Source organism: Andrographis paniculata, unplaced genomic scaffold, assembly GCF_009805555.1.
Source record: "Andrographis paniculata isolate CXL003 unplaced genomic scaffold, ASM980555v1 Contig34END, whole genome shotgun sequence".
Classification (NCBI taxonomy): Eukaryota; Viridiplantae; Streptophyta; class Magnoliopsida; order Lamiales; family Acanthaceae; genus Andrographis; species Andrographis paniculata.
The window spans coordinates 2,959,219-2,983,997 of NW_026137567.1; the positions used below are offsets into that span (position 1 = coordinate 2,959,219).

A 24,779-nucleotide genomic window follows, 5' to 3' on the forward strand; every position below is an offset into this window, starting at 1 on the left:
TAAATTATATAACACATCATTGTAATAATTGATCAATCAACTTTATAGTTTTTCTAAGACAAATTGTTATCTGTTTTTTACAAAAATTATAAAAATGATTAATCAATTATTTATTTATTTATTTTACTTAAAAAAAATATTTAAGATATTTATGTTTTTTTATTTGTATAAAACTTGAGTAAATTAGATTCTTTATAAAGAATCAAACATCACTTTAGATAATGAAGGTGTTTCGTGCAAATTTTACATTAACACAAGAGAGTTATACGCAATAAATGAAATAGAATTTTTTGTCCATTTTTACTCAAATAGAAGAGAGAGTTATATAATTTACTTTTATTTTTCTTAAAAAGTGATATAAATAAATGAATTTTGAGTGAATTTTATATGATTTACGATGTTATATGTTATATAATTAACTAAATTGATTTGTATTTGTTAAATATGTTTTAATTTAGTAATTTATCCAACATAGAAATATATTTATGAGATAGATAAAAATGAGAAAATGTCAATTGTTATGGAACTGAAGAAATATAAAAATTTTGTGATAAAAGAAGTATATATACTATAAAATAAATTAATAATTTTTATTTGTTTTACAACTAAAATAATTTTTGTATAAAAAATAATAATTTCAATTCCTTTAACTTTATAAAAAAAATTCATAACTTACTAATAAAAAATATATTAAAATAAATAATAAATAATGTAATCAAATATTTCATTCTATCACCTTATATACATTTTGCTATTTTTAGTTGTTCAAATCCAAAAGATCTATTTCTTTTTTAATATGTATGCATCATATGAAATATTATTACAAATATATTTACATTTATATTTATACTTATTTACATCAATATTATCAAAATTATCAATTATTGTTGAAAATACAATATTTATTGAACTCCGTAAAAAATATTTATTTTTATAAGTGGACAAATAGAATATATATTAATATATATATATATATATAAATGAGAGAGTAAAAAATAATAATAATAATAATAATAAAAAAATTCTTTAATAAATTAAAAATTTTCAAAGCTATTTCTCGAACACTTTCAAATTCAATCAATTCTACAGGTTTGTTTGTTTTTTTTACAATATATTTTTTCAAAAATATTTATATATATTTATTATTTTTATATTCTTTATACAATTATCTATCCATTTCACAGAACGAAACACACCCTACATTTATGGTTTGGTTTTATTTTTTAAATCAATCCAAACAAATTCTAAATTGATTTATTCAAGTCACGACATTTCTAATTATATTTTTAATTAATTTTGATTTTCAAATAACCATATAAAACTTATTATTTTTTAATAAATTCTCATTATTTATAATTTTATTTACTTTAGTATATTATATCTAACTAAAATTTGTAAAACACAAGTAGACGAGATCCAAACAAACAATTTTGGATCATGAAAAGCGTAGTAGGCAAAGAAAAATAAAAAAGAATGAGTGGGGCCCAGCAGAGGAACAAAACTTGTTCCATTTCCTCGACCTTTTGCCCTCATTTTCACTTACAGCTCATTTCCCATATAAAAAAAACCCTACTCTCTCTCCACCCTCCTCACACAGTCTTCTTCTTCTCTCTCTTCCTCTCTCTCTCTCTCTCTCTCACACACCAACACTGAGAAGAAAACTCAGTCCAGCACACAGCCACACACCATCTATACATACATACATATATATATCTATACATACAGATACAGATATGCAGTGAGTCCAGTCCAAAGACCAACAACTCATCTTCCCTATTTTCCCCTATTATAATAAACCCTAATTTCCACAACGGGTGTTTCCAGCTCCTCCTCCGCCAGATGCCTCGCCCATAGCCGCCGGAAATGACGCTCGTTGCCTTCGCCTTTTACGCCGCCTGTCTCCTAGTGTTGGTCCATCACCGTGGCTCCGCCTCCGATGTGGAGGTTCGGTCACTTCTGGAGTTCCGAAAGGGAATCAAATCTGATCCCACCAACCAAATCTTCTCCACTTGGGTTCCACCCAGGAACGCCTCCGCCTGCCCCGCTGACTTCCGGGGGATTGTTTGCGACTCCTCGTTGTCCGCCGTGGTCGCCATTGCGCTTGACGGGCTCGGCCTCGTTGGGGACCTGAAATTCAGTACTCTCCTTCAGCTCAAGTCGTTGCAGAACCTAACCCTGGCCGGGAATTCGATGACGGGCCGCCTTGTGCCTACGCTCGGTGAAATGTCCTCTCTCCAAGTAATTGATCTATCTGACAATAAATTCTACGGTCCTATTCCTGCGAAATTTCATAATCTTTGGAATTTGCGCTATGTGAATTTCTCGAATAATGACTTCACTGGAGGGTTTCCTTCGGGAATTCGCAACTTACAGCAGCTAAAAGTGTTGGATTTGCATTCGAATAAACTGCATGGGGATGTACAGCAGTTGATTCCTGAGCTGCGGAATGTGGAATACTTGGATTTAAGCCTGAATGAGTTTTCAGGCTCGATAGAATTCTACGCTGAAAACCTCTCTAGTTTGGCTAATACTGTGAAGTATGTAAATTTGAGGGGAAATCGTTTAGAGGGTCAGTTTTGGGGGAGTGACGTTCTCAAGATGTTTAGGAACTTGAATGTTTTGGATTTGGGTGGTACCGGCGTTGGTGGTCAGCTGCCAGATTTTGGGCAGTTGCCAAATCTGCAGGTTCTGAGGCTTGGAAGTAATCAACTGTTTGGGTCTATACCAGCGGGCCTCTTGCAGGGGTCTGTTCCACTGGTGGATTTGGATCTCAGTGTCAATGGATTTTCAGGTAAGGTGTTGATTATTTCTGTAGATTCGATAATTTTGTGACTTTTAGTAATACTATCCACTGTAAGATCTTATGCTGTCTTCGATCGACATAGGATGTCTGCAATTACGGATTATATGTGGTGTCCTATATGGAAAAGGCTTAATGGACCAATTAGATTTCTTCGCCAATTTTGCGGAGACGTGTTATTAATGATGTGGGGGGTTGATTGCGGAAGCACATTTTGTTAATTAGTTGTCTACAAGTCACCAATTTTCTTATATTTTTTAGTCCTTACGACTTAAAACCTCTCTGGCATTGGCTGAATGTATCGTGGAAAGTATCTGAAGAAATAAAGCCCCTCTCAACCAATTATTGTGTGCCACGATAGGTTTTATTCTACCTTAGGACATAAGAACCACGAAAAAGGCAGTAGGCAATGCTCTATTGCCTGCGACACATGTCAAATTGTTTAGTCTGACTATCTGCGTGAAATTGTGCATGGTTTGATTTTTTCGGAATATAGTTGAGCATCATGTATGAAATATTCACTTGGATGGCATTTCCCTTGGCAGCATATACTCTATTGCCATTGTTGGTGGCTTGGTGCATGGGTATGTGGGGGTTGGGGATGCACTCCATCAGGCAGTAACCAAGTTCCTTTTAGTTTTACTATTCACATATATATATTTCTTCTTTTCAATGGTTGTAAAGGTGGTTAGAGCTACTTAAACTGATCTAGTAGTATAGTTTGTTTAGTTCAAATGGTCAATCTTCTTAATTAATTGGATCAATTTATTTGCTTTCTGTTTTTTCCAAGCTAATACTGCTAAAGGTCTAGAGAAATTCTGGAAAAAGAACCTCTAGAATCTTGTAGTCAGCTCTATGCTAGATCTTTAATGTCTGCATTATGTGTTGTGTGCTCCATTCACATTAAACTACTGTTTAATTCTACTGTCAGGATAATGCTGCTGTCAGAATTAGCAACTCCTATCCTTGACATAATTGATATATAGCATTGCTGTTACATCACCTAATTATTTTTCTATTTGTGGATTTCTATGTGCATGCTGCTATGAATTCAATTCGAGATGCATATAGCTTGATTATGCAGTGACTGCTTCCATATGGAGATTGTAGATTTTTCCCAGTCATTCGGGCTCTTGGCCTGTAAAGATTCATTTTGAACTATGTCGAAAAATATCCATATGACACAACATTCTTCATGTCCATTTTCAGGCCCCATTCCAGAAATCAACTCAACTACTTTGGTCAGCCTCAACATGTCATCAAATTCCATATCGGGCTTATTGCCATCGTCATTGGGAAATTGTCTTGTTGTTGATCTTAGCAGAAATCACCTACAAGATGACCTGTCTGTCCTGGTGAAATGGAATAGGAATTTAGAAATTATTGATTTGGGTTCCAATGACCTGAAAGGAATGATTCCAAATATGACGCAGTTTCAAAGATTGACATTTCTCAGCATTAGAAATAATTCCTTGGAGGGTGCATTACCCCCGACTCTGGGGTCTTACCCAAAGCTTTCTACAGTTGATCTGAGTGGCAACAGACTCGATGGTGCAATCCCATTTAGCTTCTTTACTTCAGTGGCCATAACAAATTTGAACTTGTCGAGGAATAAGTTGACTGGAGCAATTCCTCTTGAACGCGCCCATACTAGCGAGTTGTTGGTTCTTCCTACTGTTCCACCAATGGAAACTTTAGACCTTTCAAATAATGTCTTGACAGGTGAGTTACCTTCTGATATAGGTAACTGGGGTAGGCTCAAGGTTTTGAATGTTTCAAGAAATAATTTGTCAGGGCCGCTACCAAATGAATTAGGCAAACTTACTGCTCTGGAGGTCCTTGATTTGTCACACAACAAGTTCAATGGTCATATTCCTGATAGACTGCCGTCAAATCTGAAGGTGTTGGATGTCGCTTACAATGATTTATCTGGAAAAGTTCCTGAAAATAATATTCCTCAATTTTCTTATAGACCTGGTAACGATGGACTTCAATTCCGTCTGTCGCCATATGGTAATCATGGGAGTGGCATCAATGCTGGCGAAAAAGGTCATTACCAGTCTAGCGTCAAAATAGCTATTATTGTTGCATCAGTTGTTGCTGCTGTTATTATTGTTTTCGTTCTATTTGCTTATCACCGTGCACGGCCGCAAGATTTCCATGTAAGCAGGGGATTCTGTGGTCAAACTGCTGGTAATGATATCAAAGCAGGAAGGTTTGGTCGTTATTTTCATAGCGGTGCAGAGCCACCTCCAACTTCACTAAGCTTTTCTAATGATCATTTACTGACTCCAAACTCAAGATCATTGTCAGGGCAAATCGAGTCTGGTACAGAAACTGTACAGCATATATCCACTGAGGGAGTTGAATCTGGTGTCTCGTCCTTAAATCCTAGTCACCAGGACAATCATCCGACAACATCTGGAAGGAGATCATCCCCAGGGTCTCCAATAGCATCCTCACCTCATTTTATTGACACAATTGAAACTCCTGTCAGACTCGATGTGTATTCACCAGATCGGCTGGCAGGGGAACTCTTTTTCTTGGATGCATCGCTTGCATTTACTGCTGAGGAGTTATCTCGAGCTCCAGCAGAAGTACTTGGCAGAAGTAGCCATGGCACGTTGTACAAGGCCACCCTTGACAATGGGCATATGCTTACTGTTAAATGGATGAGAGTTGGCTTGGTCAAAAACAAGAAAGATTTTTCGAAGGAGATAAAAAAGCTTGCATCTTTTAGACATCCAAATATAGTTTTGATTCGTGCCTATTATTGGGGACCAAGAGAGCAGGAAAGGCTCATTCTAGCGGATTATGTATTGGGTGATAGCCTGGCTTTGCATCTTTACGGTAAGGACACTTGACTGTACTTAAACGATACATTTTCTTTATGATGATTATTAATTTATTGTCTTCTTTTCTGAAAAAGATGTAGCTGTAAGAGTAGTTTTTCCGTCTATTTGGATGCATTAGCCCATGGAAGTATTTTAGCATATCTTTTGTCGAAGTTTCGATGTGAATAAATTATTCTAGAATTCTGTTTCGATTTTTGTAATTACTGATTCCTAGTTTTGGGGTAGTTAGTTGGTATGGGTAATGCTAAGGAAAGATTAGTTTGATTCTCACCTATTGTGATATATTAAAGTTTTGGGCATGGCCTTCCTCTCCGAGCTAGACTAAACCTCTGTTGACACGTCTTGATCAACCAGAACTGTGATAGCCCGCCCCAAAGCAAAGATTCTAGTTAAATAGTGTTGATAAATTCTGCATTTTAATCCTCGGCAGCCACGAGATGGAAAATAATGAGTTTGACTTGACAAACAAATGCTGCTGTAGAAATCAATTTTTTGAAGTTTCATTTATGGAATGTTTACAATTATATATTTGCGCAGAGACGACTCCTCGGAGATATTCCCTGTTATCATTCAACCAAAGGTTGAAAGTTGCTGTCGATGTTGCTCGTTGTCTCGTGTTCCTCCATGAGAGAGGCCTTCCTCATGGAAACCTGAAGCCAACAAATGTAATCTTGGAGGGTGATGAATATAGAGTCCAGCTTACTGACTATGGTCTCCACCGCCTGATGACGCCTTCAGGCATTGCAGAACAGATACTGAACCTGGGGGCTCTCGGCTACCGTGCCCCTGAACTTGCTACTGCAGCCAAACCATTGCCCTCATTCAAGGCGGATGTGTACGCATTTGGTGTGATCCTTATGGAACTGTTGACCCGAAGAAGTGCTGGTGACATTATATCCGGCCAATCTGGTGCGGTCGATCTTACAGATTGGGTACGCCTCTGCGACCAAGAAGGGCGTGGAATGGATTGCATTGACAGAGATATTGCTGGCGGAGAAGAGCACACCAAAGCAATGGATGATGTGCTGGCTGTATCATTAAGGTGCATTCTCCCGGCCAACGAAAGGCCGAATATGAGGCAAGTCCTGGATGATCTATGTGCCATATCTGTGTGAAACCTCTTATCTGTACATGTTTGTTTGTGTCTTGGAAGTAATTCTTTCTGTGCAACCGTATCTTTTTTTTTTTTTTTTTTGGGGTTCTTTCTTCCGTATTGATTGGTTCTATTGCATCATATTCTTCTAATCGTTCGTAGGTAGCTGCTGCTTTGTTTGTCTTCTGTGTTTGTTTGTTCCCCTTTGAGTTTTTTTGTGTAAAGGGATGCTGATGATCGATCAATTGATGAGATGACTAGTAGTAGTCGTAGTAGTTAGTTAGGCATAAACATCTGCTGCTGATTCTATCCTGCTATGGATTCTGATTTGTTTTCCAGCATTGAAATCAAAGAATTCTTGCTATGATTCCTTTACCTCTTCTTTGTCTATCTTCTTCTTGTGGAATATTCATGTCATGTATGTATATCTAGATAGGTTAGTTAAGTTTATTGTTGTGCCATTGTTAATAAATTAATTGTTTAGATTCATAGACAGTTACAGTGCCAAATGGTGCCTGCCTGCCAATCTGCCATGAATTTGAGAGGCCTTTGTTTGTTGAGTGGAGGTATGTTTCAATGAATTGGCCCCTGGTTGGGTTAGCCAGTTTGGAATATATATCTATATTTTTGACGTGGGAATAGATATAATTTTTATTGGATAATGTGGGGTTTGTTTGGTTTTGTAAAGAGTTTGAATTTCTTTCATTCGTAGTTTTGATTTGATATTTTGTGAAAAAAATAATGTATTTCATTAGGAATGTATAAGCATGTCTTCTAAATATGAAAATAATCACATATTAATGATTTTTGTTTTATTTTTCAATATGTACATTTACAAAGAGATGTGAGTGTATTAGAATAATCCATATGCATATATGTATGGCGTATATGATGTTGTAAATGTTTAAACATTGGTATTGGTTGTGTAACAATAATGAGTTTGTATTTTAGGTTTTATATTATCTACTATTGAGTTCACATCTACATCACACATATTATGTATGAATGCAGGTACAATGAGAACTGAATATATACATATATATATATATATATATATATCTTGTTAGTTTACTTAAAAGTTGATTCAACTATGTTATAGTACATACATACTACTTTCGTAGAGTAAAATTACATGTAATTTTCTATAAATTTTGAATGTCGATATGATCAATTTGACTAACAATAACAATCTGGTCTTTATATAAAAAAGATTGAAGTAGTTGTATTGAAAATTTATATATATATATATATATATTACAATTAATAATGTTTAGCCAGTTTATTTATTTATTTTCGGTCGGGTATTTGAAATTTGAACAATTTTATAAATTGATAATGATTTCCAATGCAAAAAGGAAACCAACATTTATACTCTTTGATCGATTTTTAATTATCTACAACAATAACAAAAATAGCATGCTAAATTGCACAAAATACACATGTGATTTCACGAAATTGCGCTAAATTCCCAAATTTCTAAAATTGCGTCAAATTTCTTCGTGGTTTCATAAACTCTGCGTCTAATTCCTTGACGGTCCTTATTTAATTGTATTTGACCTTAATGCGTCCAAACTGTCTCAATTTCTAAACCCCTAAAATTACAAATATATTTATTTTTCTTCTATTTAGTCTAAATAAACTCTTAAAACCTGAGAAAAATAACTATTTTTTTTAGTATATTTACTATTTTTTGAGGCAGAAAAATGAATATAATTGTAATTTGAGGGGTTTAGAAATTGAGAGTTTAAAATTTATTCGCAGTTTGGGCGTATTTATATTAAATACCGTTAAATAAGGACCGCCGAGGGAGTTAGACGCAGAGTTTATGAAACCACGAGAGAGTTTGACGCAGTTTCAGAAGTATAGGAGATTTGACGCAATTTCATGAAACCACGTGTAAGTTTTGTGCGATTTAACCAAAATAATAATTGACTAGAAATTTCTATATACCAAAGGAATAAGTGATTTGTGGCATTATACTGTTAATTTTTTACCCAAAGATTTTTTACTACAAAATAATACTTCCTCCATCCCGGTCCGGCTCTTCGGAGTTTTGTAATAGATTAAGAAATAATACTAATATTTTATTAATTAGTAGAAATGCGTAAGAGGTTTTGATATTTTGATTTTTTTTTTTTTGTAAAAAGTAATTGTACGTGTAATGCTATGTTTGTATTTAGGTAAAAGTTAAAGATATTTTGATATTGGAGTATGATTACTTTTACTAAAATAAAAATGATACTTGAGTGAGACGGACGAAAATGATAAACATGATAATTTGAGTTGGGACTGGGAATATAAATAACATCTACAAATACAACAAAAATAATAATATAATGTAAATTACTCAAGTGACTTAAATCATTAGTACAACTTTCATTATAATAATATAATGTGTTAAAATGGTGCTTTTTACTACATAATACTTGATCCGTCTCAAAAAAGTTGTTTTGTTTTTTTTATTTTCGTTCGTCCTAAAACAATTGTCTTATTTCTTTATTTAGTAATTGTGGTCCTCGCTTTATAACAAAATTATTCGTATTTTTTCAAACTACCTCTAATTATTACTCTAACCTACTTTTTAAAATCCTTAAAAAATCGAGGGCATTCTAGTATTTTGCATTCTACTTTATACCATTTTCAATTAAATATTATTATTTTTTAATTCATGTGCCAACTCCCAACAAAACGTCTCTTCTGGGACGGAGGGAGTATTAGAATAAATAATACTACCTTCGTCTAAGACTAAATTTTTCATTTATGTTTGGCGTAATTATTTTTAACATTAAAAATATCATTATATTTGTATAATTTTTTGTACAAATGTTATTATATTAGTATTATAAGACACTAATAAAAGTATTTTTATCATTTTCTGTATTATATTTTGATATAAATAAGAAGTTTAGTTTTAGACGGAGAGAGTATTATTCTATTTGACTTAATTTTGTTTGCCTTAATATATTAAGGTCCTATATAATTAAAGGTACGACACAATTATACTAATTTATAAAATTATTAATGCAATCTATTCACTCAATAAAAATATCTAGATTATCCTTCTATTTAGATATTCAAAAGCATTTTATATGAATATAATAACAATATTTTTGTTTTTTGAATTGTAATTTATCTATTTTTTAAAAATCAATAATATAAAGTGATAAGAATAATATAAAATATATTGCTAAACCTTAATTTATAATTTTGGGATAGAATTAAATATATTATTAATAATACTCTATTCGTTCAAGCTATTTTGTCTCATTTAGATTAGACACGAAATTTTAGGTATTATGTAATTGGTAAACAATTTAAAAATGTATTAAGTAAAAATAATAATAAATAATAAAATAAATAAATATTAATATTTAGTGATATAATATTATTTTTGTATTTTATATTTTTAACTTTATAAAATATTTTTTCTTATACAATAATATTTTATATAATTATATTAAATTTGCATTATGTTATTGTTGGTCTGAAAACTAATTTTCTATCTAAAACTTCTTTCCGAGAGAATCGGTGTGTTTCCGAATGACTCGACGTAAATTTCGGTGATATGCGATCAATTTGAAAAAATGTATTATATATTGATCGAAAAGCAAACAGCACAAACAAATTGCAATTGATTAAGATCAAATACATTATTCTAAAAAAACAAAAAGAAGAAAAAATGACAGAAGTAAATGTCAAATGAAATGAAATGATAAATTTGTTTGATGAGACGTGCGCCTGTCTTCTTCCCTAAGTGTATCTGTTACAGTTTTCTTTACTTTTGTAATCGTCTTTCTGATTTTTACTATAACAATACTAATTAACTTTAAGAAGAAATACAATTATTCTAAATTTATTACCTTTCTGAAGAATCGGTTACCTTCAATAAAAATAATAAAAATTAATAAAGTATTATCCTTTTTTTTTTTAATCTTAAAATTTCAAATTTCAAATTTCAAATTTAATAAAATTTGTTTATAAAATATATTTAAAAACGTTTTATCTGTTATATTTTTAATTTTTTTTTTTGTCTCTAATTTTTCCTATTTAAATTTTAAAATAGTAAATTATATGTTTCAAATTATTAAATTCACATAGATTAATATTTAAAAATTAAAATATAATATTATATAAAAATATAGGACTATGTATAAATAAATACAAATAAATAAATTATTGTAGGTATTATAAAATAGTAAATGTAATGAGTTGAAGGTAATTAACTACAACGGGTGATAAAAAAAAAGTAATTTGAATATTGAAATGAATATAACGTGGACGAGAGAAATAAAGAAAATAATAACTTGAATGTAACGACTATAACGGATGCTCTAAACAACTCGTTTTTTATATTGTTAAAATGCACATTTAATTTTGCTTTCATGCATTAAACTCTTTGCAATGTTACTCCCACGGTTCATTTGTATTTCTTCCTTACAATCGCTTGCATATTCCTTCTTTATAATTATTTGTAACATCTCCTTAGCAACTTCAAGGGTTTATGTAACCTTCATCAAACTAGCACATTCCTTTGTTGCACATTTTAGGGTAAATTATTTTTTTTTTAGTCTCGTATCTTACTTCTTTTATCATTTTAGTACTTTAAATAAACCATGTTTGAAAGTAGTCCCATAAATAAAAAATTTTCGCTAAAATGATCTTCCGGTGCCGGATTTGCCACGCTGGCAGCTTTGCTGACGTGGCTAACATGTTATCGCCACGTAGATGCAGAACTAAAAATAAAAAAAGAGGTCATATACCTAAAAAAAATAGTTTACCAAGACATTTTGTAAAATAAAAAATAAAAAAATTCCATGTGTCACTAGCGTGGCATCTACGTGGCAATGACATGTCAGCCACGTCAGCAACGACATGCCAACATGGCGAGCCCGGCATCGGAGAACCATTTTAGCGAAAAATTTGTACTTTACAAGACTATTTTTAGACATGATCCACTTAAAGTTCTAAAATGATAAATAAGGTCAGATACTGGACTAAAAAACAGTTTACCCGACATTTTAATATCTTGTTTATGTAAATTAACTCCAAAGCTCCACCAACCCCTATCATTCATCTATTTCGATAGCCAAACCTCATAAGCCATCGGTCGAACTGATTTTTCTATTGGTCTTGCATTTTTTTGGGCCCGCCATTAATCATAATTCACAATTGATTAATCTAATTTAAATGATTGGACCCGATGCTAACAAGATTATGTTACATCGGCCTAGGTCTTTTCTATCCGATTGATAAAAAATTTTCAGAATTGGCCCATCATTGTCGATGAAATTTATTTGGGACAACATATTATATAATAATAATTAAAAATAAAAAATAGATTAGTTAAAATATATAATTAACTTAATATTTGTTAAAATACATTAAGACATTGATTTCATCTAGCTTCAATCCTCATCCAAACATCCTAGCTTCCCTACATAACTTGGAGTGATACTGTTAATGGGATAATGGTAAAATTTTATATACATTACAAAAATCATTCTTTATTATATTGCTATGCTAAGTCACCATACGACTATGTTGAACTTTTTATTAAGGCTTAATAATTAATTATATGCCATTTAAGAATTGATGCAATTAAAAAGGAAAAGGATGTATTTTGGTTTGTATTTTAGAATGAATCAAATATTTGATATGGTATTCGGTAAAATAAAATAATACTACTTTCGTCCGGCTTTAAGGGTCTTATTTACTTTTTTGCATATTGATCTTTGAATATTAATGAATATATCAAAACACGGTAAAATTTGCAAAAATACTTCTATTAGTGTCTTATAATACTAATAGAATGAGATTTGTACAAAAAAAAAATAAATAAATAAAATTATACAAATATAATGATATTTTTAATATTAAGTACAACGATGCAAAAAGGAACGTTTTGTTACTAAAATTATTATGTGGAGATTTGTTGAGTAGGTGAGATGTGCATATCCACAATTGCTATATAATAAATTTATTTTCTTCAATTAATTGGACTTCATCTCAAACACAAATTGGCATATCCTAGTCATGTATGTATTCATTCTAATGAGATATGATCCATTCAACTAATGCCTTGTAAATTAAATGCATATTAATTATTTTAGAGAGTCCAAGATAACAAGTCAATTAATATTTTTTAAATAAAATGCATATATTATTTGCTATAAAATGCAGACATGTTGTAACAAGAGTTTTCTTTATTAGATAAAATTATTGAGAAATTTGGAAGATTGGAAATCCCAAGTTGGTCCAAGGTATTTTGTTATATATATATATATATATATATAATATCATGCATTTTAAATTGAATTTAATTATATGTATGTAGTTTAAGAATTTAATCATATTTGTTGATACACAGCCTGCTTCATTTTTTGGGTATATATTATTAATCTTGATTTTGAGATTTATTTATTTAATTATATGTATATGTTTAATTAACTAATAAATATTATTATTATTTTTATTAAAAAAGTTGAAAATTTGTATTGTATTTCTATATTGGAATCTTTTTTTATAAATATTTGAAATAGGACATCTCAACCTCCTATTGGGTTGAATAATCAGATTTTTCTGTGCTTTAATTTCTTGCATTTCAAATGCTTAATCTTACTATTGGATATTCTTTTGACTAATAATTCAATTATTTATTATTATTATTTTTTTTTCTGGCTGTGGTTTGTTTATTTTTATAGAAATTGTTTAAAAGTAGAAATTTCAACTATAAAATTCATTCATCTACAAAATATATGTCTAGATGACACATTCAGTGGTCAAGAATCTATCTAAAAAATGTTTTATTTATTTCTATTTTTGACATATTTATAATAATAATAAAGAACATTGCTGATAAAATTAAATGTAGAATTGCATTAATCATACATTGCCCCACATATATGTATTATTATGTGTACGTGGGAAAGCGATTTGAAGTGATTGATTTTATACATACATAGATGATATGTATATAGGCCACAAAATTTCAACCTAAAATGACAGTGACACGACGGTAAGGAAAAGCACGCCTAAAATGGCTTCCAAAACCTCATAAGCCTTCTTCTATACAGCTCCAATCTGCAGTAATATTTATTTATAAATTAAGGAACGTAAGTTTTTTATTTTATTTTATTGAGAAATATAAGTTGCAGCTAAGGAGCAGTGAAGTTTAATTATCGATAATTCCAGAGATGATTTTTACAGAGTTCATTGAAATTTTGATCTTCTGCAGATCTCCTCATGCTGATGCAATCATCATCGATTTTTCTGTGGCTTTTTGTAATTCTGTCGCCATGTTTCGATCGGAGCTCGGCCACCGCCGCCGCCGCCGGAGATCGGATGCCGGCGTCGATAGTTGCACGTCACGGCGTCGTGGCGGCTGATCACGGCCTATGCTCGACAATAGGCCGGGATGTCCTCAAGGAAGGCGGCCATGCCGTGGATGCCGCGGTGGCTACTGCCTTCTGCCTCGGTGTCGTCAATCCGGCATCTAGCGGCATTGGTGGCGGCGCTTTTATGCTCGTACATTCGTCCCACCGCAACACCACCGAAGCCTACGACATGAGAGAAACTGCTCCCCTTCGGGCTTCAAAGGTAACTGTTAAATGAATATCTCTTCTAAAAGTTTAAATGAAACTAGGTAACCGTTAAATGACAATTTTTTCTAAAAATTTTAAATTTATAAAAATGAGAGAAATTGAGTCACTGTTAAATGATCATCTCTTCTAAAAATTTAAATTTATAAAAATAAAAGAAACTAGATAACTGTATCTTCTAAAGGTTTAAATTTATAAAAAAATATATTATTAATTACATATTATATAGTCTTCCAACAATAAGAGTTCGCTTTGATTTTTCATATTCTTTTAGTCGCACTAATAAAAGTAGCGTCAAATGATTGATCACCCGCATTTTGATTATCTACCGTTGTAGAATATGTATGCCGGAAATCGTACACTAAAAGCGAGCGGCGCGCTCTCGGCTGCTGTTCCCGGCGAAGTCATAGGCCTCGAACTTGCATGGAAGAAATACGGGAGGATGCCGTGGGCGAGGCTTGTTCGACCGTCCGTTAAAATTGCTCAGGACGGATTTCCGGTTTCGCGATACCTCCACATGCAAATGACTGCATCCGAATCGGGTATTCTCGCGGACAAGGGCCTCCGCCATGTTTTCACATCGAATGGGAGTCTATTGAAGCCGGGAACTCTTTGCCGAAACATAAAACTCTCGGAAACATTGAAGATCATATCAAATAGCGGAGCGAAAGCCTTTTATAACGGATCGATAGGCTTAGGCTTGATAAAGGATATAGCCGAGGCCGGAGGAATACTAACGCGCGAGGATTTGGCGAGCTATACCGTAAAAGTTAGAGAAGCCATAGTTGTGGATGTTATGGGGGTCAAAATATTCGGCATGCCTCCGCCATCTTCCGGAGGCGCGGCCTTAGCACTCGTAAGCATTACATTACTACGTCCGCGTTTTGATTTTAGTTAATTACCTTAAGTTTTTCGACGAGACAAATAACAAGTGTCTTTCGCGTTGAATAGATGCTAAACATGTTGGAGCAATATCGAGACTTGTCTAGCATTTCCGATCCCCTCATGGCTCACCGCAAAATCGAGAGTTTGAAGACGGCGTTCGCTCTACGAATGAATCTTGGCGACCCCGACTTTGTGGACATCGAAGATGTCCTAAAAGATATGTTGTCGAAAAGCTTCGCTAAACGAATGAAGATGTTGATTAACGACAAAACGACATTCAATTCAAGTCATTACGGTGGGAGGTAAGTTACAATTAATTATATACAATAGGATATAGGTAAGTACCAAAGAGGCGTCGGTTACAGTGCTAATTCGATATTATACTCACACTTTATACTTCATGTGCTCTCAGTACTATAATTATTCTCCGTGTATTATTATAGGTGGAACCAATTATACGATCACGGGACAAGCCATCTCTCCATCGTAGACAAGGATCGCAACGCGGTGTCGATGACTAGCACCATCAATGCGTACTTCGGCTCCAAGTTCCTCTCGCCGTCCACCGGAATTATTGTAAACAACGAAATGGATGATTTCTCTATTCCGACGACTAACATTTCAACGAGCGAACCGCCGCCCGCGCCTCCGAACTTTATCGCCGCCGGGAAAAGGCCATTGTCATCCATGACTCCGACCATCATCTTTAAGGTATATAAGCAACTGTAGTTCAAGTGGTTGAGCACTCTCTTTTGTTTGTTTGATTACTGTATTTTTTATTTTTTATTTTTATTCAAAATATTCTATCGACTAACTAACATTTGGACGCTACTTTTTTTTTTTTTTTTTTTGTTACGTTATTAATTAATTAGGACGGAAAATTGAAAGGCGTTGTAGGTGCAAGTGGAGGAGCACTGATAATTGCCGGCACAACACAAGTTTTACTTGGTCATTTAGTGAGAGGAAAAGATCCACTCTCATCTGTCCTAGCTCCAAGACTCTATCACCAGGTCATTTAATTTAATTTAATTTATTATTTACTACATTATTATTATATATATATATATTATAATGAAATATGTTTTTGTATATATATATAATAATATTTGATATTTTCTTTATAGTCAATTGCTATTTTTTTTATTTTATTTTATAATAATTAATATATATATATATATATATGCGGATATTATTTGCAGCTTGTTCCGAACGTGGTGCAGTATGAGAATTGGACAGTGCCGAGCGGCGATGTGTTTGAGGTAGGTGCGGAAATAAGAGAGTCCCTGAAAAGGAAAGGACATATTGTTCAAGGCTACGGCGGTGGAACAATTTGCCAATTCGTAGTTCAGCAGCTCACTGGTCCTAATGCAGGCCAACTTATTGGTGTTAGTGACCCCAGAAAGGCCGGATTTCCGGCCGGTTTTTGATCCCATTCTCATATATCAATAATTAATTTATTAATGGTGGAACAGGTGGACCATAAATATACTTCTTTCTGAGACCATTTTCAATTCATCAATTTTATTTATGCAAATTTTAACTTTAAATATGCAGTTGTTATAATAATTTTATTCCAAGTATAATTCTATTTTTCACTATTATTCTTCAAATGTTTAATTTTTTCTACTCCCTCCGTACATTTTCTAATGTTCTATTTGATATTTACACGCAATTTTAGGCAATTAAAGTTTTTGTTATAAAATGACAAATTTACCCTTAATCTTGTGTATAGAAAATGAAAGAGTAAATAAAGTAAGGATAAAAAAGTAAATTTTGTGTATAAAAATAAAAAAAAGGACAATAATTATTGGACATTCCAAATAAAAAAATAGAACATTATTCTGTGGACAGAGAGAGTATTATTTTAAACCAACTTTTTATTTTTATAATTTAAAATAAATTTTTAAAAATTTAGAAAAATAAAAAAATAAATTTAAAAATTTAAAAATATAATAATAATAAATAAGGAAGCAACGCCAAAAAAAATGCCATGCCCTAATAATACCTCTCTATTTTGGGTTATGATTTATTTTACCTGCTTAATATAACTATATTTAATACTCCTTCCGTCCCACATAATTATACACTTTAATCATCTTCTAAATTTTAAATTTTATATATTTTTTAATTATTTACTAATTATATTTTACCAAAAGAGGAGTCCAAGCTTTTACAATGGAAAATATTTATTCTATTATTGTTAGGATTATTTATATAATCTATTATATATATCAATTTACCATTTTTCTCATTTCATCTGTTTTATTTAAAAATAATTATACACTAATATTAAAATATCTTTAATTTTTATTTAAATTACAAACATATCATTATACATACAATCACTTTATACATGATCAAAACCTCTTACATTAACATGATGGTTTAATAATAATAATTTAAATTTGAAATATTAACAGAGCTAACCCTTCATTACAAATTCTATCAAATTACATGTTCATCAAGTCTATCGAGATATTTTCATGGTTTGCCGGATCGGAAAATATCGACTATTAGTTTATTATTAATATAAATTATAAATATGTTAATAATTTTATAATTAGTATAAAATTTAAATATTAATGGTTTCAATTTTTTTAAGTTTATAATTAAATAAAATATTTATTATATTTATAAATTAAACAAAAAATCCAAATTAAATATTTATTTATGTACTAATAAATTTGTAATTACAGTAATTAAGCTTGTTTTGACTGTACTTGAAAACGTCCATTTACAGTGTATTCATCTTCTTCTAACAAAATAAGTGCGATTCTATCTACAAAATTCAATTTCCCATGGCCAACACCTAGGGATGCCAAATAACCTGGACCCGTCGCCCGGATCCGTTTTTAATGGGGCGGCTTCGGGTCTAAATAATATGTTTTGGGGCGGATTGTGGATTTAAAATTTTAAATCCGGTCGGATTCAGGGCAGATTACGGGTTTTACTAAAAACTCGCCCCAACCCAGACTCGAACCCAGATATTTTTTAAAATTATTATAACTAATATATATGTATATTTATATAATAAAAATATATTATTTATTTAGTTAAATAATTTTAAATATAAAATTCAATTAGTCGCCTGTTCCAAATAAATTTTTAAAATTATTATAGCTAATATATGTATATTTATATAATAAAAATATATTATTTATTTATCTTATTTTTATGATCAATATTCAATTGTTTTTAGATTTTTTTTTTGCTTTTAATGCTATTTATTTTAGTATTCGATTGTTAAAATAATATTTATTATTATATATTTTTTTAAAAAAATAAGTTTGCCGGGTTGGCCCTGAACCCGGAGGATTCGGAGCGGGGCGGGTCTCGAAGCCTAATATTTTCTAACGGGGTGGGTCTCGGTGCCTGCAAAACCCGTCCCGAACCCGCCCCTTGACGTCCCTGCCAACACCTCTGTCCAGTTTATCAAGGGTTACAATTTTTTTTTTTTTCTCTTTCAAACCTTAATTTATAGTGCCTAAAAGAGTTTCCTCCTACAAAACGTAATTTCCGACGCTCATTTCTCCCAACGATTGTGAGTTTTTCTGCAACTCTAAGTTTTCCGATTATGACTCGACTAAGTCAGACAGGACTCGACCGAGACGACGGCGAACCATTCGCATACACACTAACAACAATAAGAAAATATCACTACAACAATTTTAGGGTGTGTTTGTTTGGGAGTTTGGATTTTGAGTTGAGATTTGAATAGTAAAAATTTTGAATTTGAATAGTTGTACAATGTAATATAAATAGATGTTGATGTGATGTTTTGAATGTAAAATTGATTTTTAATATAATATAAAAAATAAAAAATAGATGTTTAATTTAATATTTTTTGGAGAAAATTTTTAAATGAATAGTAGAATTTTGTCTAAATCCTACAAACGAACACACCCTAAAAAGATTCTAACTAAAGTGTTTATTTTAATTTTTTTAGATAATATTTTGATATGATATTTTATAAAAATTTATATATTTTTATCAAAAACTTGTGCATGATAAATAAAATAATAATGATTTAACGTTTGAAATCATAATCAAACAAATTAGAGGCGGATTTATCTTATAACTACTATGATCATAGGACCCACTTGAATATGTTTATATAAATATATATATATATATATTAATTATTTTGATTATTTTATGTTTCAATTCTAATATCCACATAAAAACTTTTAACTAAAAATGTCTTTTTATAATTATTTTAAAGATAGTCTCCTTTAGATTTTTTTTTATTAAAAAATTAATTAATTATATAATATATTAATTTTTCTATTATATTCAAAACTAACGCGGTGTATTCATTTGGAATTTTTCATATGGTTTTTTAAAATATAAACATAATATATATTGATTTAAAAAGATTTTTATAAATTTTATTAAATTGTTTATAAATTTATATGAATTTCATAAGATTTTAAATATTTTTTTATTGATCTATATAATTTGTATAAATTGATATGAAATACAGAAAAAAAAAACATTTAAATAATTAAATAAAAATACCAAAAATATAATGGTTAAAAAAAAAAAAAATTTTATTAATGATGTATAAAAATTGTGGCATTATACTATTGTATATATTACTATTTTTAATTTTATATATGTATATATATTTATTATTAATTTAACAAGTTTGACGTGAAATGACAATGGGTAAATGAATATGAAGAGTAATAATATTTTATTGTCAAGTGACTTGTGTTTAAATTTTCTCCGTATATTTTTTAATTAAATTTATTTGATTTTTTTAATGGAAGAGAAAATAAAAATTAATTTATAATTTCAATTAAAGACATATATTTGTAAATTTTTTTTAACATTTTGCTATTATATTTTAAAATTTGAAATTATTATTAGTTTTTGTAGTATATTTTAGTTTTTTAAATTATTATTATTTTATTAAAAGATTTTGATCAAATTAATAGATATTATCATAATATTTACCATTTCTAATAATAATAATAATATATTTTCAAGAATTCGTAGAAATACAACGAGAGATTTCACATTATATCATTTATTTATTTATAATTTTCAATACAAATATAATAAAATTCATAGATTTATGAATACCAAAAACTTTTAATATACACTCAAATTTTAAAAATCAAACAAAAATCTATGAAATCATAATTGAAAAGCACTACAATTTGTACATAATTGTCTAAGTTATAGGCCAATTGTAATTTATTTTTTATATTACAATGATAATTTAATAAAACAAGTAGCTGGATCCGCCACTGTATATATGATCGCATATATCTATCAAACTAATATGCATCATCAAGCTGAAGCAAAATCAACAAACAATCACAGAATGCATGCTTTTTGAACGATCATATATATATATATATATATATATATATAAACTTTTGATTCACAATAAGGATCAGTTTCAAAAGATATGAAGAAACCAGAGAAGACTCAAAAAGGGTTTGCGCTAACCTGTAGATAGTCATTCACCTGAGGCATTGTTCGACCGACCGGGAGGACCAACAACAACTTAACGTCCTAAGGCGTTGCCAATACTCCCCGAGAGCAATGAGGGCTCGAGCAGCTTGCCGTGTGGTCAGTATCCGCGCAACCTGCTGCAAAGTTTCTTTCCGAATGTGATCTGCCTGATCGCCGCAACAAAAAAAGGCAAATGTAATGAAAATGGGATATAAAGACATCGATAGAGAATGGTTGGCAGATATTTATTACAACCTGGCACATGAATCGAGCCAGAGCATCCATCTTGTCCATGGCAGCTCTGATCTGAGGGAGGTAATTCCCTTCGCCTAATTGCCCGTCGGCTAAGGCCTCAGCTAGAATGTGCTGAAGTTTCTCGACGCCTTGTGACAGTGCATCTTCGGCCTGCTGACATGATTGCCTGAGGGTTGAAACTTCCCGGCGCTGGTGTTCTAACAATGGCTCCAAATGTGGTAAGAGAACCTGGTGAAAGTGCGGATGTTTACGATGCCTGGAAGGATGTTTTGATATATGAAATTAAATATGTGCGTCACCTTGAGAAGCTCTGAAGGCCGGAAACCACCTATCCATAAGAAGAAACGTTCGGGGGATGATTTCCACATGCCAGACATGACGTAGAATACGTCGGACTTTGCAGCTGTAGCTTTCATATCGAACAGGTTATAGTAATGCTTCATTCCGATATCAACAAATAAGCGCAGCTCGGCGTCTCCCATTTCAGCATACAAAGCATTCCTCAAATCACAGATCTGCTTATTTTGCCGTTCCACCCAGTGTCCATACTCCATTTCGAATGCTGTAATACCTAAACATTTCGATCGATGATACTTATTAGAGACATATGAATTGTGAAAAAAGGTTAAACATGGAAAGTAATTAAGTCTTGGTAGATCAAATTGTTATATAAATATACTTCACCCAACTCTTGGCCAAATCCAGCTATTTAGTCTTCTTGATCATTTAAAGTTTCACTTTTAGGAACAATCTAGACTAGTGAGTTTTTTTTTTTTTTTTTTTTTTTTTTTTATTGGAAAGATCAACGGATATATTAATGCCCGAAGAATGTATGTATAGACTAGTGGGTTTTTTCAGTTCATTGGACATTGTACTTAGTTCAAAAGTATTCGTATTTGGTTTAGTAGATAGTCATTTAACAAGGTTCAACAAAGTTTGAACAGATTCGTTTCTTCTCTGGTACATCAGATCTTTCATATGATTCAACATCAATTCTAAAACTACATGATATAATCACCATTAGATTAACAAAATAATTAATTAAAACTACATTATTCAATTATCATTAGATTATAAGATTTTAATATTTATCGTTTGATTAAGCACCATGTTAATGTTATATAGTTAAACAGTTCTATTTATTTATTAACAAGCATTTTATGCAGTTCAACAGCACAATTTTGAAACAAGTTATTTATATGATCCATTAATGTTTTAACAAACAAACAGGGGTTATTGGCAAATTTATATTTCACAGTAAATAAAAATGGGAATCAAGAACACTACACTGATCAATATTTTTATAACTAAACACAATTAGTAATAAGATTTTTTGCTATAAACAATCACTGCAAATATCGATGAGGAGATATGGACACTGATGGATGGAGTATAAGACAACAATACCTCGATTTGTAGAGCCAGAGTAGCTTAACTGACTAGCATCGATGCGGCCACCTACATGCATTCCCTGCAAACATATAATTCCTTTATAGATTCTTTTAATTGTAAGAAAATAAAGATAGACATAATCGAAGACTACATGTAATATCTTCTACCTGTTTTCTGGCTCTGTCAAGTTCTTGTTCTAGCTGAATGAGTCTCAACTTACTATTTTCTAACTGTTGGACATACGCCTACGACAAAAAGTCCATAGTGTAAAAACTAGACGATGATATTTCGAAATTGTAATTGTCCTGTGATCAGAGAGCAACAGAAACTGCCAAACCTTTTTCCGAAGACGGCTCTTACGCGCAGCCTCCCGGTTCTGTGCTAATCGTCTCTGCACCTATGTATATCATACTTCAACCTCAGTTATAAATCAAGGTATGGAAAATAAGAATAATCTCAAAGTGAACATCTAGTTCCTGAACCTTATCTTCTGGTTTGCTTTCTTCTTGTTCATACTTATTGGAAAGCCCAAATGTTCCATGCGAGGTATCCTCAGACTAGGTACACCATAGACCAGTAAGGCAAGTCAATTTGAAAGGTAAGCATATAGACATACCCAAGGAAAGATTGCATTCGAAAATATTAATGAGTTGTACCTGATTGTCTAGCTTAGTGTCCTCGACCTCAGGCATCATCAATGGAGGTGTGAAAAATACATTGTTGTCTTTGAAACTTCCCCACACGCTCGTTTGATGTAATTGATCACAGATGCCCATCCGTCTCGATGGAACAAACTGTGGGGAAGCTGAATTCATGCTGCTTTGGCGTTGTTTAAGTTCAAGAAGAAGCTGTCCGCAAGTGCAATAAAAATAAGAATTCAAATTTTACAGTTCTGAGAGACAGAGCATCTCCTGTATTAACTTCGCTTAAACCATAAACAGAGAACACCAAACCTTTCAAATCAGTGTCACCATAGATAGCATCACCGAAAAGGACAAAATTACCACTGCAAAACTTTGGATATTGAAAACAGAGGAGAGCAAAAGCTTCAAAACCACTGAAATGAAAACCTGTAGTGTAGAACTATAAACAGGCGGCCTCAATAGGCATGGTTTCAGCTCAATCGATAAGCCTGGATCCAAAATAAACACGATAATCCAAAGCAAATTAACTTGCAGCGTCAATACAATACTACAAACCCAAACTTGGTTGTTGCCTTAAAGGAGAAGTATCGAATATGAGTGGTGAATGTTTATGCAGCAGCAGCATCATCTCTTTGAAGCGATTTGTATATAAATGCGGAGTTAAGGAAAAGGCGAACAGTGAATACTGAACACTGAACATCATCATCGCAGCAACTCAACTGTAGAGTAAAGGATATAATAATAATAATAAATTATTGATAGAGAATTGAATTGAAGTGCGTGGGGTGGGGTTTGTAAAGAGATATATCCTAAGCTACAGTGCATTGTAGAAATTCCACCATGGAAGGGAGAAGCAGAAGCAATCGCCGTGGTGTGGCGCAGCGCCTATGGGCTGCTTGTAATATGCGCACCAGCTCACTCTCTTTGTCCCTTATTCCAAATTTCAATTCCAATTCCAACTCCAACTCCAACTCCAACTCCATATCCATATCCATTTCTATTTCCATTTCCAGCAGATATCAACCCCACAACAAAAAGCCTCCTTTTCGTTCTGTTGTATTGCTTTGCTTGGGATGAATATTAGTAATTAATATATTCACCACTACTTATATATAAATAAATAATCTAGAATCTTCTATATACACTTTCGGATAAATTTTATTACACTATCAGTCTCATAACAAAATATACTATTTTTTATTTTTATTCATTCTAAAATAATATACTATTTTTTTATTTGGTAATGATATTATCTGTTTAATATAATTAATATTATTATGTTTCAATATATTACACAAATATCGTTACTTTTATATTACTTTTATATCACAATTTAATAGGAGTATTTTTGTCTTTAAAAGTTACTCTTGTTTTAGGAGGGATGATGTAGTATTATTTTTTTTTTTCTCATTGTTTAGTTCAAATTACCACTCATTTTCTTTTTTTTTTTGTTTATAAAAAATATATTCCTTCCGAGCTTAATAATTTATTTTTATTTTTTATTTAGAGTGTATTTCTTTTGGTTAAGTTTTAAAAAAATTTGTTTGAATTTGATATTAAAATAATATTTTGATGGGATGTTTTAAAATATATTTATTTCGGAAAACACAAAGTCTAAATAGTAAAAATTTAGGATTTTGGGCAAAAGAAACATACCGTATGTAAATAAATATACTCCATCTGTGGACTTAACGTCCTACTTTTCTATTTGAAATGTCCAACAATTATTATTCTCTTTCTATTTTTATACACAAAATTTACTCTTTTACTCATACTTTATTTACTCTTTCA

The 24,779-nt window shown here is 31.5% G+C and overlaps 3 protein-coding genes across 5 annotated transcripts; 2 read left to right on the forward strand and 1 right to left on the reverse strand.

The window, feature by feature from the left end:
• The first annotated feature begins 1,558 nt into the window (after window positions 1–1,558).
• LOC127248661 (probable inactive receptor kinase At5g10020) lies at window positions 1,559–7,123 on the forward strand. Of its 2 annotated transcripts, XM_051271119.1 has the most exons (4): window positions 1,559–2,791; window positions 4,010–4,522; window positions 4,595–5,650; window positions 6,193–7,123. In XM_051271119.1, exons 1-4 carry the CDS (start codon window positions 1,864–1,866, stop codon window positions 6,768–6,770), a joined length of 3,075 nt encoding a protein of 1,024 aa, XP_051127076.1. In that variant the 5' UTR covers window positions 1,559–1,863; the 3' UTR covers window positions 6,771–7,123. The 2 variants fall into 2 exon arrangements, with proteins under 2 accessions (XP_051127076.1, XP_051127075.1); XM_051271118.1 differs by having other exon boundaries at window positions 4,010–5,650.
• A 6,747-nt stretch (window positions 7,124–13,870) lies between these two features.
• LOC127248412 (glutathione hydrolase 1-like) lies at window positions 13,871–16,828 on the forward strand. The gene is made up of 6 exons (XM_051270730.1): window positions 13,871–14,344; window positions 14,684–15,202; window positions 15,298–15,533; window positions 15,675–15,942; window positions 16,104–16,241; window positions 16,431–16,828. Exons 1-6 carry the CDS (start codon window positions 13,991–13,993, stop codon window positions 16,656–16,658), a joined length of 1,743 nt encoding a protein of 580 aa, XP_051126687.1. The 5' UTR covers window positions 13,871–13,990; the 3' UTR covers window positions 16,659–16,828.
• Window positions 16,829–20,415: 3,587 nt separating this feature from the next.
• LOC127248757 (TGACG-sequence-specific DNA-binding protein TGA-1A) lies at window positions 20,416–24,058 on the reverse strand. 2 transcript variants are annotated; one of them, XM_051271272.1, is made up of 9 exons: window positions 23,828–24,058; window positions 23,001–23,707; window positions 22,827–22,901; window positions 22,682–22,741; window positions 22,512–22,589; window positions 22,360–22,423; window positions 21,252–21,523; window positions 20,953–21,180; window positions 20,416–20,860 (listed from the first exon to the last, which is right to left on the reverse strand). In XM_051271272.1, exons 2-9 carry the CDS (start codon window positions 23,157–23,159, stop codon window positions 20,816–20,818), a joined length of 981 nt encoding a protein of 326 aa, XP_051127229.1. In that variant the 5' UTR covers window positions 23,160–23,707; window positions 23,828–24,058; the 3' UTR covers window positions 20,416–20,815. The 2 variants fall into 2 exon arrangements, with proteins under 2 accessions (XP_051127229.1, XP_051127228.1); XM_051271271.1 differs by having other exon boundaries at window positions 20,416–20,864; window positions 23,828–24,056.
• Window positions 24,059–24,779: the final 721 nt, after the last annotated feature.

Coding starts and splice junctions, on each gene's coding strand:
- LOC127248661 (XM_051271118.1), top strand. CDS start 1,864: ATGACGCTCGTTGCCTTCGCCTTTTACGCCGCCTGTCTCCTAGTGTTG. Junction 2,792..4,009: donor CAGTGTCAATGGATTTTCAG/GTAAGGTGTTGA, acceptor GTCCATTTTCAG/GCCCCATTCCAGAAATCAAC. Junction 5,651..6,192: donor CCTGGCTTTGCATCTTTACG/GTAAGGACACTT, acceptor ATATTTGCGCAG/AGACGACTCCTCGGAGATAT.
- LOC127248412 (XM_051270730.1), top strand. CDS start 13,991: ATGCTGATGCAATCATCATCGATTTTTCTGTGGCTTTTTGTAATTCTG. Junction 15,203..15,297: donor GAGGCGCGGCCTTAGCACTC/GTAAGCATTACA, acceptor CGCGTTGAATAG/ATGCTAAACATGTTGGAGCA. Junction 16,242..16,430: donor CTCCAAGACTCTATCACCAG/GTCATTTAATTT, acceptor TATTATTTGCAG/CTTGTTCCGAACGTGGTGCA.
- LOC127248757 (XM_051271271.1), bottom strand. CDS start 23,159: ATGAATTCAGCTTCCCCACAGTTTGTTCCATCGAGACGGATGGGCATC. Junction 22,902..23,000: donor ACACTAAGCTAGACAATCAG/GTACAACTCATT, acceptor TGGTGTACCTAG/TCTGAGGATACCTCGCATGG. Junction 21,524..22,359: donor CTCTGGCTCTACAAATCGAG/GTATTGTTGTCT, acceptor CGAAATGTTTAG/GTATTACAGCATTCGAAATG.